Raw genomic sequence first — 14,242 nt, 5'->3', positions numbered from 1 at the left:
AAATAAAATAAAATAAAATGACCCCATTTTAAAAATTATGAACCACTTTATTCTGTTTTAACTGTTTATTTTGTCAACTACACTTCTTAAGAAAGTGTGCCATCATTTGGGTACGAGGCGTTATTTTTTTTTCTTTTCCTCTTGTGTTTTCAAACAACTCTGCATTATAGATGTGTTTTAGTCGGGATTTTTCAAATACACCTTTTTCCAATTTAGCCTCTAATTTTTTTAATTTAAAGATTTTATTTATTTATTTGAGAGAGAGAGAGCTTGTGTGAGCACACCAGCAGGGGGAGGGTCAGAGGGAGAGAGACAAGCAGACTCCTTGCTGAGCAGGGAACCTGATGCGGGGCTGGATCCCGGAACCCTGAGATCATGACCTGAGCTGAAGTCAGATGCTTAACTGACTGAGCCACCAAGGCGCCCCTTTTTTGTTTTGTTTTAATCAATCTTTAGTTGTATGGGGCTCTCTGAATTTCAGTTTTTAGTTGTTGTGACCTGTATTCGTCACCCCCCACACTCACTTCAAAACTCCGTCCTAAGTAACTAAACATCTCTGGTTAAATAAAATGGTTTCCACAAGTCAAAAAAAAGTTAGTCTTAAGTGCTTTTTGGTGAAATTCTCAGAGTCATGCTTCCATAGAATTATGAATAAATAATTGTCCAGAGTTCAGAAGGACCTTTTGCATTGTAGAAGTTCCTCTTCATATGTTGGCTCAAGGTCACACAGCAAAAGGCAGAATCAGGACCTGAGCTCAAGACTGCTCATTTCCAAGGTGTCTATTCTTGATGTCTGTGTTCATGTGTATGAGAGTTTTATACCATCAGTTTACCAAATACCGTGTTCTCCACTCCTCACGTGCCATGCAATGATGAATATCCTTGTACATGCTTCTTTGTCCCTTCTCTGTTTCCCCTAATAAATTTCCAAAAGCAAAACTACTGGCCAGTATCTGATAACCAAACTGCCCTTTATAAAGGTTGAATCAATTTATGATTTTACCAGCAATTATGAGAATCCTAGTTTATCCATATTCTCACCATTTATTACATTAAAAAATGATAATTTGCTGGTCAAAAAATCATAGCCCATTGTTTCCATGAAAAATGTTAGGTATGTCCTTGGTACACACAATATATCAATATCAATTCCAGATGGACTTAAGAATTACTATAAAATTTGAAACCATGAAACAGAAATACAATAAAAACTTTATCTCATCTTAGGATGGAGAGGGACTGTCTAGACGTAAAACAATTTAAGAAACAAAAATGTAAATGATTTCTAGCTTTGATGATAAAATAACATCAAAAACTCTAATGAATCACTAAGTAAAATAAAAACACTCCCTAGACAAAAAACTGCAAAGTATATGGATAAACAATTTAAATTAAAGAAATTGAAACTACTGCCAAATATAGAAAAACTTTCCGGTAATCATAGCTTTTCAAGGATGGAATAGGGTCCTTTCAGAAAGAGTGAGTTCCAAGTCACTGGAGAGGTTCAAGTTAGAACAATAATTATAGAGGTCTTATGAAAGGAATTCACTCATCAGAAAGGTATTTGTATATCTGTACATCATTTAATCATCCTTTCTACCTTGAGAATCCATAATCAAATGATGACATTTCTGCCAACATTTTAATGGTGTAGGAAATTTATTGAAGCGCCTACATTTGACACAATTAGCATGCTGACCAACACTTCCAACCATGGAATCCAAGTATCCTGGGCATTATCAAACGTTCTCAATACAGAACAAATGTTGCTGCAAATAGAGTAAGTGAGTAATAATGAATAGTCTTGGTCAAGACTAAAGCAGAAAGGAAAATTTACCTTAATAACATTTTTCAGAAAGAAAAGCAATATACGTTCATCAGAAAAATGGTGAAACTACAGAAAATGTGAGAAAATGAAACCCAAATACATTTCCACTATTTATTTTAGTATACTTTTAGTCATTTAATTGTGCATTGATATACCTCCTTAAATAAATATGAAATTGCACCTAACTGCTTTCTAATGTTTTTTTCTCTGAAAAAAATCAAGAACACTTTTCTATGTCCACACTCTTCTCAAAGTGCTTTTTATTGCATCATGTTATTAAATCAAAATGCATTTAATTATCCTTATAAGTTATCCTTAATAAGTATAAAATGTTTCCATTTCTTCCCAGTTTAAAGTCATACTTAACATCTTTGTATATAGCTTTACATGATTTTATTTTCACATTAATTTCTTAAAGCGGAATTTCAGGAACAAAGGTTGCTCATTTGGTGGGTTTTGATTAGTGTTGTCGAATTACCATCCAGAAAGTTTGTACTGATTTACGTACAGTTCTACCACCAGCATAAGAATGTTTGTTTCCCTGCAGAATCTATAGTACTGAATATTATAATTCCTTTACATTTTTGCTGATTATCAAACAATAATAATCATGGCTTAATTTGTATTTCTACAAATTTGTGGTTTCTAATGGTGTTAAGCATTTTTTCCACATATCTGGTGCCTATTTTATGTAAAAGACTTAACTCTTAAATAGTGAAACTGCCATTAGTTGGAAATCTTTACCATCAGAGATCAGAGTGGCAGAAAGGCCAGAGACTGCAGTGTTTGTGGATTTTGTTGGAGTTGGAAGTACAAGGTGAGTTGCCAGTATGTGACAGGAGGCAGCTTTCTGTAATTCATTTTTCATGTTTAAAACATAACAGCAGTTATGTTACTGTTACTTCAGTAAAGCCTATTTTACTTTACTGATTAAGGTCATCACAGTTGCAACCATGTACTGCAAGGAAAATATATTGTGAGGGCATATTAAAGGCTGGATCTACTACAAAAAAATGTTTCTCTGAGCTTTTCATAGGGTATGTTTTTCCTCAGATATTGGAGGGGTGTGTGTGTGTGTGTGTGTGTGTGTGTGTGTGTGTGTGTGTGTGTGTGTGTAGCAGTGGTGGGGAGGGAGATGGTTTAAAGGCCATTTCAGGCTCATTTGGGTACTCTGATGGCAATATTCCCTCCAGAACTTCCATGTCATTGGGACTGAATCCTGCGCTGACATTTTTTGTGTCCAATCCTTCTTTTTTTTTTTTTTTTTTAAAGATTTTATTTATTTATTTGAGAGAGAGAGAATGAGAGAGAGCACATGAGAGGGGGGAGGGTCAGAGGGAGAAGCAGACTCCCTGCCAAGCAGGGAGCCCGATGCGGGACTCGATCCAGGGACTCCAGGATCATGACCTGAGCCAAAGGCAGTCGCTTAACCAACTGAGCCACCCAGGCGCCCTCCAATCCTTCTTCTTATCCCTTTCTTTCATAGGTGATGATGCCTGATGAGCATCCTTCAGGGTCTACTGGAAAACCCAACTTCAGACAGACTCTGAGCCTCATAGGGAGACAGAAAATAATGAACAAGCAAATGCATACACAGGATAATTTCAGATAATGACAAGTATAATGAAAGAAGTAAAATGAGATATGACAGTGACCAATGGGGAGGAGGGTTAGGGTGGAGGGAGAAGGCTTCCTAGGTGGGCTGGGATGAACTGAGACTGCAGTCATAGAAGGGGAAATTCATTTAAGGTAGAGGGAACCTTCATCCCCTCATCCCTAAAATCCCAAAACAAAGGACCCAGGAATGGAATGCTTCTAATTTTTTTGACAGCCTAACTCAAAAAACCTCAGATTTTAAATACATTTCTACAATATATTTTATCAGTCAAGAGCCCAACAGGAAACAGATCACATCCTGAAAATGGGATAATTTGAAGACAATGTATTAAAAGGGAAGTTTACAAAGAGAACAGCACTTCCTCCCTCCCAGAGATAGGATCAGCAGATTGCCCATCCACTCCCTGGTGTTCCAGACATGAAGAGGGAGAACAAAGCAGGGCCGGGGGGAACCTGGACACAAGTTTCACAAGAATGGAGCCTAGGAAACAGTTCCTCTGGTCTCACTCTCCTCCCTCCTCTAAACTCCTGGTCTGCTCCCTATTGGCCAAAGCCAACCTGAAGCCAGAGAATCAGGGAGACAGTTTATGAAATCCAAACATTCTAGTCTGTAAGGCCACAGAACGTGGTGATTAAGGGTGGAGGGTGGAGCTGGAGAGGCAAAGGAAGACATCCAGCATGTGTAGTTTATATTTTAAAATAATACTGGATGGGATTTGGAAGAAGTGGCAACAGACCCAGGTGAGGTTGTAACCTTGGCCTGTCACTGGCTAGCTATAAATCAGCATTCGTGAACCACTTACTTTGTTAAAATAAACAAATATATGGCTAGAATAAAAGTGATTAACTTATTCTGAAATGGTATGACTCTAATGTGTTAAAAATCAAAATTAAATATTTTAAATATATTTTAATGAATACAACAAAAAGTTTCTGGCATACCTGGACATTGTTTTAAATTAAAAACAACAACAACAAATCACTGCTGAAATAATCTGCATCCCAGCTATATGTCTTTCTAGTTGGTAAGTGGCTCTGGTTCAATTAAATCCCTTACATCGATCTGAAATCAAATTTCAGTTAGGTTATGAGTCAAAAAATAGAATGATTACTTGTTCTCAGGGACTCAGGCTTCCTTTAAGACAGAGAGAGAAGTGAGCATGTTCTCATTGCTGAGATAAGCACACACTTTGCAGATGAGACCATCAGGGTTGTAATGTGGGAAATCTTGGTAAACAAACTTGGACTGTATGTCCATATCGATTAATATTTTTGATTGAGTGGGATTTACATACTCGCAAAGTGAGATTTTGTTTGATACTGCTGTTTGGATTCTACAGACATGGTATTTAAGGAAATGTCTTTGAAATAGCACCTGGACTTGTAACAGAAACCTGTGTAGCCTTTAAATGGTCACAGTATATTTACAGAGGATAAGATTCCAGAAAAGCAAAGAGTCACAGAAGGCCAAACAGCTGCAGAAGAGTACAAATAGCTCTAATCTCAAATGCATGATTTATCAAATGGGAACATGATTGCTAGCAATCTTACTTTTTTTGGTGATTACAAAGTTGAGCATACTAGCGCATGTGACTCTATATGAGGACTTGTAAAGGGCTTTTAAAAACAATTATGCATGAGTGTTGTAGATTTTAATTTAAGCAGGACTCTGTGGAGGTAAATCAAGAGCATAGGCTGGAAGAAAAATGCTGAGGGAGACCTTCAATCAGGGGAGAATATTAAGTAGGACTCCTTGGGGAGAGGCCTGTATTTGCTTGTCTGGGGTAGGCTAATCTACATAATTGACTAAAACAGAATGAACAGCTGTGAAATACAGCATTTGAATGTGTGGGTAAAACACAATTACAAAATATACAGGGTCACAGAACATGTAATGTATTTTCATAGGATTACAGAATATCCAAGCTCATTTGGGATTTCAGAAATCGGCCAGTTCCCCAGAGAAGCTAAATGACTTTATCAAAGTCAACTAGCTAGTTAGTTATAGCATAGTAGTTAAGTATGTGGGCTCTGGAGTCAAACATCCACTCACTGTGTTACTATTGGAGAAAAACACTCTACCTTTCTGTGCCTCAATTTTCTTATCTATAAAATGAGAATAATAGGACACTGATATTAAATGAAATGATACATTTAAGCAACACTAGATTATATCTGGAACTCAGTAAGTGATCAGTTAATATGAGTTATGCTTATTATTAGCAAGAATGCAAAGCTGAAGTCATTTAAGTCTTGTATCAATGCTCTACCTACTCTACAAAATGCAAGAGCATATCACAAGAGGGATATATGTGAGAAATTAGTTTCCCAACTAAAGTGGTTGTGAGAAACAAAATAATATCAAGTCTGCTTGGAGATACAGAAGCAAATCTTTTAAAGTACTTTTTGGGGAAGTGACTCAGATGAGCTCTTAAGAACTTTTCAAAATTTCAGTTTGTACTCTCGTGCTTAAATTTAGTATATTGATCTTCCCCCACCCCCACCTGAAGTCTTTAATTAGTTTGTTTAACAGCCAGAAAAAATATATATCAATATATGTTTTTTAATAACTGGTTGTTTTCAACATCCTAATTTTTCTCTAACAATGATGCCAACTCATGCTATAGGATTTCCCTATCCTTTGTAATTAGAGGAAGTTGTGCTTTTAAGTAAATGTACATTTTGAACAAAATGAAAGCATGCTGTGAATTAAAATAACATGTTTTGAATATAGTTGGAGATAGGCATCTGATTTTCAAAAAAAATACAAAGATATTGAAAAAAGTATTTTGTGTGCATAGAATAATTGGATGGTTATCTAGATAAAGAAATCAAAGTAGAAATCCTCAGTCACTTTATCATCTCTTGTTGAAATCCTAACAAGCTTCTCACCTGTTAGGGTACTTGTTTGACCATATATTCTAGTGCCTGAAGCCCATCTTGAGGAGTCTGTTGAGGTGCCTCTGGGTGGTTCAGTTGGTTAAGCGTGGGACTCTTGGTTGGAGCTCAGGTCGTGATCTCAGGGTCATGAGATTGAGCCTTGCTTCGGGCTCCATGTTCAGCATGCAGTCTGCTTAAGACTCACTCTCCCACACCCTCTCCCTCTCCCCCTTGCTCTCCCTCTCCTCCTTCTCAAATAAATAAATCAATCTTAAAAAAGAAAAAGTCTGTTGAAAGTGCCAAAACATGTCACGTTTATTATGATTTTGAGTTATTTCCTATTGGCTGAGAGGCAAAGGCAGTTATTACTACTTAATAACTACCTTTGATCATATTCAATCTCAGAATGATATGGTAGAATCATTAAGTCTCAGGTAATGACACTGTAAAATATTTGTTATGGCTTTGGTGCAAAATGCTGGCATAGCTGTTGTATTTCCTGATTTTATAGGTACCTTTAGTGACTGTTTTAGGGTATGTTATATATATAGTTTTCTTGCACTGTGTCAGTATTTTATGGTTGACAAGGCCCAATGACTAAGGATTAAAAAGTTTCTCCAAAGATCTAGGCTTTGGAATAGCCCAGTCAGAATACTGACATTCCCCAAAGGTGGCTTTCATCATGCAATAGTATTCAGCCCCAAAAAGGCATATTTCCACTTGTAACTAGAGAAAATTTGTTACATGTAAATGAGGTACATTCTGAAAGCATCACTGACTGTTTCTTGTGATTGAAGACAAAGCTATCTCTATATATTTCACAGCCGTCTTAAAATTTAATCAGGATACCTGCATAATGAGTTAGTAGCTTCACTTCAAAGACTCTTAGTACTAGTGTTGAGTAACTTAAGGCCCATTAGGGATGTTTATCAGGATTGAGAAAGGCATGTTCATGAAAACCCCATTAAGTATATTTGTTGTATTGACTTATTCCTAGAGAAACTTAACACTGCTATAAATCATAAAGTTCCAAAGAACAGATTTTGATGTTGATCATTAAGCTTTTCTGAATAAGATTCATTTCTGAGTAGCTTCTTCTATAAATCTATTCTTTTAGAATTTTTTACGTAAATTAAATGAAGCACTTAATATAGAGAATTGTTTCAAAATTCTCAGTTTGAGAATACTTATGACCATTGCTTTCTTTTTTTCTTCTCTTTATTATTATTATTACTATTTTAATCTTGGGTTAGCGATACATGCCAGAGACATGCCAAAGTGCTGAGATACAAATAAAACAAAAACAGATGTAGTTCCTGATCTGACAAATCATGTAGCAAAGATGCAGTTTTGTTACACATGTCTGTACCTTGTATTAAAATCTGTTGAATATATTTTTTGCATTTATATGTTTTGATGTTATTTACATCATATTTTGTAGCTCAGCTTTGCTTTTAATATAGATGTATGAGTATTCTACATTTCTTCATGTATATAAACATATACATATGCATATTTCCAAATACCAACCACTGATCAAATGAGTTATCATTGTATCTTCTCATTAGCAGGTGGTCATAACAAAAGTTACAGAATATATTATGAGTTACAGATCTCTTTTTGCTTTTATCATCTCACAACCAATTAGGATGACAAGTTTTTATTTCAGGTGTTCAGGAGCATCCAAGCATTACAGGATCTAAGTGATTCATCCCAGCTCACTCGCTCTGGTCTGTATGAACAGGACTCCACAGGGATTATTTTGTCTACAGAGTTTCTGCTTTAACCCAATAGGAGACACAAATGCCTTGTAAGCATTGACTAGAAAATATTTATACGTATTTTTTTTCTTTGTTTTACGAAGCATAGCATTAAAAATTAAAACACTGGTGTAAATACAAATGTTGATGTGACAAAAACATTTTCATCTGTTTTATTTTTTAAATATGGGTAGAAACTCATTTCTTCTGCAATAGCCTTAGTCAGTTTATTTTTCTTGTTCACAGCACTCATGTTTATAGCACTAGTTCACAGATGTTAGTTGCCACGAATATGTATCCGCAGAAAGTGTGAGCCACAACCTATGTAGTAGCTATTGCAAGCTTCACTTCCCTTACACAGTCGAGCATCTGTTTATGGCTCTTGCTTCTTTTTTTTATCATAGGTGTGCCCTTGTGCCTTTAAGGTCCTTTGTGTTCGTTCTGTCAGATGAAGTTAATTTTCTCTAGTTTCTCAAGATGGGGATTATTTCTGCTATTTTACAAAAGTAATATGGAAGCTTTGGTATGCCCATCATATACCTTATTTTATTTTCTTTGAAAATGTCTCTTCTACATAATACAGGCTTCTGTATGTTAGTAGCAATTCAGGTTGTTAACTACATGTTAAAAATGAAAAAAAAGTAGAAAGAAAGAAAAAGAAAAGGAAGGAAGAGAAAGAAAAAGAAAGAAAGAAAGAGAAAAAAGAAAGAGAAAGAAAGAGAAAGGAAGGAAGGAAGGAAGGAAGAAAGAAAGAAAGAGAGAGAGAAAGAAGAAGAGAGAAAAGGACCAGTGAGAAATTCAGTCAAATATTGCATAGCCAAAATAAGTTGATATTTTTAAGCCCCGAGTAAATAATTAAATGTGAATGTTAATTTTTATATAATTTTTAGAATTTGTAAAATATAAGTGGTAAGTCCCACTGAAAGCAAAAACAATCAGTTTGATGATAAGATAAACTCTAGTACTATATATGCAATGTCAATTAAATGGATTAAAATTCATTTACTGTTAAAAATATAAGAAGAATCCCTAAAACTTAAGGCACATATAAGTTGAATAAAAGAAGAGAAACAATGCAATAAGATAGTCCTCCAAATAAAAGATCTATATCAGAAAAACGAACTGCTTGTTCTTTATAATTCATGTTTTTATTTATCCAATGGATGTTTATTGATTGCCTTACAATAAATAGAACAAAGTCTGTGCCCCTAAATAGCTTACATTTTATTGAGAGAAATAGTACTAAAAAAAAAAAAGAAAGAAAGAAGCAGAAGTTTTTACTTCTTATCCCCTTCACCTATCCCCCGATCCCTCCCCTTTGGCAATCACCAGTTTGTTTCTCTCTCTTTGTTGTTGTTTGTTTGTTCATTTGCTTTGTTTATTATATTCCACATAGAACTGAAATCATATGGTATTTGTCTTTCTCTGGCTTATTTCACTTAGCATAATATCTGCTAGGTCCATCCATGTTGTCATGAATGACAAGATTTCATTCTTTTCTTATGGCTGAGTAATTGTTAAATTATTATGTTATATACCTGAAACAAATTTAAATTTTTAAAAGTGAAAAAAAAAGCAAGATAATTTCAGATTGTGATACTTGCCTGAAGGAAATAAACAAGTAAAATGCAACATTAGTTAAGGCAGTCACTTTGGGTGGGCTGTTTGGGAAAAGCCTCTCAGAGGAGGTGATTTTTGACTTGAAGGATCAGAAGAGAAGGCCTTGTGAAGATCAGGGAGACACATGTTCGAAGCAGAAAGAAAAAATGTGCAGACTGGAAGACAGTGAGTAAGGACTTGGTAGGAGATAATAATGGGAAGGAAGAGGCAGATTATTCAGGGCACAGTAGGACACAGCCAAGACTCTGGATTTTATTGGAAGAACCACTAATTAAGCAGAGGAGTGATACAATCTATGTTTTTAAAGATCTGATGGCTGTGTGGATAATGGATAATTGGGAGGCAAATGGAGAGGCCAGGAGACCAATCCACCATAATAACATGAGGTGAGGCAGTGGGAGCCATAGATTTTGAGGGAGGCAGTAGAGATGAAAAGGAGCCAAGGCCGAGTAGCTAACTCTTGGTGAAGGAAAGGAAGGAATCAGGGATGAACATCAGCCCTAGGATACTCACTTATGTGAAAAAGAAAAAAATTAACAGAGCACAAACCTTAATGAAGCAGTAATCAAACTAAAGAGGTATGAACTACTTACATTAAGTTAATCACTTATTTCCATCCTACAACTGAGGAGTGGGACTTGCACACCTAACTGAGGAATTTCATAAGCTTGGTCTACTTAGATTACTTGTAAACTCTGACCAACCTTTCAGTGAAAAAATATCTATCTGGGACTCTTTCTCCCAAGTTGGGGCTGTATCATATTTCTCTATTCCAAACTCATAGTAAAGTGCCCTTCAGAGTAGAGGGAGCCAAAGTTGGTCAAATTCAATATCAATTTCTTCTCTTAGTTTTTTTCAGCAGATGTAAAGGACCTGCTATATGTAGGTACTCTTTTACATTCTATACATAAATTATTAATTCTTATAGAAACCTTGTTATGTAATTATTATTATTGTTAATGATATCCCCTTCTTAGAGATAAAGAAACTAAGGTTGGTTAAGAGATATTAACCGTGTTGATGTCAGTCAGTGAGACAATTAGAATTTATACCTATGTCTGTTGTGTTCTAAAACTTGTGTTTTTCATGACATTATGCTGCTGTATTGATCAGAAAATTTATATTAACAAATCATTTAGGACTATATGCTTTTTGACTCCTTTTAGTAGGTCTTCAATAAGAGATTACTGAAAAATGATGATAGACGAATATAAAGACATTAAAGAGACATATTCATATCTCTCTGATAAAATAATAAAGGTGCCAGGTGTTCTAAATAAGTAACTCTGCCAGCCCATAGGAGGATGCTTTCTAACAAGTCATGAGAATATCAGATTGCTCAGCACAGAGCAAACCAGGCAATAGATGAAAGGTTGATTGTATGTTGTATTAAAGCAGTTGAAAAATACTACACTATGCATGGAAATGTCAAAAATGATGAATCAAAGCCAAGATTTAATGAAGATTAGATTTGAGGGAGGAGGAAACAAATGTGAGTGGGAGAGGAATTATCTATGTTGATATTCTTAATCACCTGTGATGCTTATAAAATCAAGAGTCCCAGGACCGTCCTTCTCTATACCAAGACGTTCCAAAGCATGGAAACTTCCTGTTTAACAAACACTCCCAGGTGATTTTGGTTCAAGTAGGTAATGGACCACACTTTGGGAAAACACTGATTTAGTTCTGTCTTTTTTTTTTTTTTTTTTAATAAGTCAGCCTGGGGCTTATAAAGGAAAATGGTTATCCAAAGCTGTAGCACCCTTTTTTGCTAGAACTTTGGCTAAGTCAGTCTCCTAGAGGCCCAGTTCTGCCATCTTTGATACTTGGATTTAATTTTTCCAACTCCAGCCATGGACCAGCTAACAGTATATATCTATTTCTCTTCTAGAATCACAACCACAGCTGCTTGCATGATGGACCTAAGGCGGTACCCACTGGACGAACAAAACTGCACCTTGGAAATTGAAAGCTGTAAGTTTTTCTAAGAATGCAGCTAGACTGAACTCTGCTTTAAGGTTATTCTGGTTCATGTCCAGACACAGGTCCTGCAAAGGTCCTGCTACTACAGTAAATCTGGTGGAGGGAGATATAGTATCTTTCCTCAGTGATGCTACCAACCTCTTAGTCTCATCTCTAAATCCCTGGGAGAAATACATAAGGGAAGATATAATCTAGCAATAAAAGGAAGACCCTAAGGCCCTGGAAGGAGACCAAGCGCTATTCCAGGCATTTAAGTATGGAATTGGTGCATAGAGCTGCAACATGGTTGGGAAAATAGGTGGTGATGGCAGGGTGACACAGGAAATCCCAATTGTCTTTGCCTCTCATAAACATTTGCAATTGCAAAATCAATGTGGCCTCTGGACCAGTTAAAACATTCACAAGAGTGTGAGGGGCGCCTGGGTGGCTTAGTCGTTAAGCGTCTGCCTTCGGCTCAGGTGATGATCCCAGGGTCCTGGGGTCGAGCCACGCATGGGGCTCCCTGCTCAGTGGGAAGCCTGCTTCTCCCTCTCACACTCCCCTTGCTTGTGTTCCCTCTCTCGCTGTCTCGCTCTGTCAAATAAATAAATAAAATCTTAAAAAAAAAATTCAGAGTGTGGATTGGTGGATTTTTTTTTCCCAAAGATTTTATTTAACAGAGAGAGACACAGCGAGAGAGGGAACACAAGCAGGGGGAGTGGGAGAGGGAAAAAGCAGGCTTTCCACGGAGCAGGGAGCCCGAAGCGGGGCTCAATCCCAGGGTCCTGGATCATGACCTGAGCCGAAGGCAGATGCTTAACGACTGATCCACCCAGGCGCCCGTGGTGGAATGTTTTTTGTTTCGAGGGACTATTTTCGGTGTCTAAAATTTATTTTATATTCTTGCTGAAGGCCATATGATGAGCAAGATTGGTGTATATGCGCATGTTTATTTTCTTTCCTGTGCTGACCTGTTTTGCAGTGTTGTTGCTTTTCTGGGCCGCAGTTTCAGCGTCCTTCTTGATGACTCAATCACCTACCCTGTTGGGTGGGCGAAAACATTGATTTCATAACCTGTCTCCTTTTTGGACGTCACGCACGGAGGTCATTTGAGATGGAATAGGATTTTGAATCTCTTTTCTTTGTCAGCTCTTTGCAATGTTTTCGTAGCTCATCCCACCTAACAATTGGAAGCTGACGATTTTATATCCAGCATTCTAGATAATGAGTGAATTGACTGCTGTGCAGATAGGATACTCTCAGCTGTTATGAGGAGCTCTAGCTGTGACAAGCGGTCCAACTCTAAGTCACTGCTCCGAGCAGAAATACAAGCATTTATGGCACATTGCTGGTATTTTGTCCATTAAAAAAAAAAAAAAAGCTTCCAGGGATACTTAAATTTACATACATTTTTTTAAGAACTTGATTTCATATTTGTGTTCCCAAATCATCATTATTTTCACATTTGATCTTTACAATAAAGAACTATTTAATGAAATTGGTTTATAGGATTTTGATGATTATGTAAGTATGTTTGGGATAACTTCGCATTTTCATAACTTATGATACAGTTTAAGTATAGAATGTTCTTCAAAGTCCAAATTCTTTGGTTGTTTCAAATTGTTGGTGTAAGGATGTATTTGTTTTTTTTTAAAGTAGGTTGCCATGTACTAATATTGACTTTTTATGGTAAGAGAATTTTTCATGATGAAATTTGAGTGAAATTTTAAATAATCATGATTTTGCACATAGTTAAAGCACTTTCACTGATTTTATTCCATTTGAGCTGTTTACAACCCCCTCAGGTAAGTAAAAAAAAAGGCCTTTTTATTTTAAAGAACTGATGCCTAAGGACACAGGCAACACCCAGGTGTTTAACGTAATTAAATTGTAATTTTGAGATGAATATTTTAAAATTAACATGATAATTCTTCAGACTTTTAGAAAGTTTAAGTTTTAATAAAGGGACATTTACATCTCTTATTTCAATTCACAGTTACCCTGTTAATAGACTTTTTCCCCCAGCTTTACTGAAATATAATTGATATATATAACATTGTATAAGTTTAAGATGTACAATGCCATGGTTTGAGATATATATATATATATATATATATTTGGTGAAATGATTGCCACAATAAGGTTATTTAACATATCCATTATTTCACAGTTACCTTGTGTGTGTGTGTGTGTGTGTGTGTGTTGAGAAATGATCTACTCTCTTAGCAACTTTCAAGTATACAATACAGAGTTGTTAACTATAACCACTATTCTGTAGACACCCAGATCTTATTCATCTTTTAACTGAACATTTGTAACCCTTTAACCACCTTCAACTATCTCCCCCATACTCCCACCCCTGGCATCCACCAAGTTACTCTCTATTTCTATGACTTCAGTATTTATTTTTAGATTCCATATAAATAAGATCATACATTATTGGTCTTCTCTGTCTGACTTATTTCACTTAGTATAATTACCTTAAGTTTTGAGATGCCTGGGTGGCTCTGTCGGTTGAGCGGTCGACTACTTGGTTTCGGCTCAGATCATGATCTCAGGGTCCTGAAATCGAGCC

At 36.2% G+C, this 14,242-nt stretch overlaps 1 protein-coding gene across 3 annotated transcripts in view; it reads left to right on the top strand.

The window, feature by feature from the left end:
- Positions 1-14,242, top strand: part of GABRB2 (gamma-aminobutyric acid type A receptor subunit beta2) — a 238,125-nt gene that overhangs the window by 100,534 nt on the left and 123,349 nt on the right. For all 3 annotated transcript variants that reach the window (XM_081826279.1, XM_081826280.1, XM_081826281.1), the window contains exon 6: positions 11,597-11,679. In XM_081826279.1, coding sequence (XP_081682405.1) covers positions 11,597-11,679 — 83 coding nt within the window. The remainder of the gene's footprint in view (positions 1-11,596; positions 11,680-14,242) is intronic.

The sequence above is a fragment of the Leptonychotes weddellii genome, chromosome 7 (assembly GCF_054177405.1).
Source record: "Leptonychotes weddellii isolate Sample4059 chromosome 7, ASM5417740v2, whole genome shotgun sequence".
Lineage (NCBI taxonomy): Eukaryota > Metazoa > Chordata > Mammalia > Carnivora > Phocidae > Leptonychotes > Leptonychotes weddellii.
Note: the sequence above shows the minus strand (reverse complement) of the source record. Positions and strands in the feature narration are given on the sequence as shown.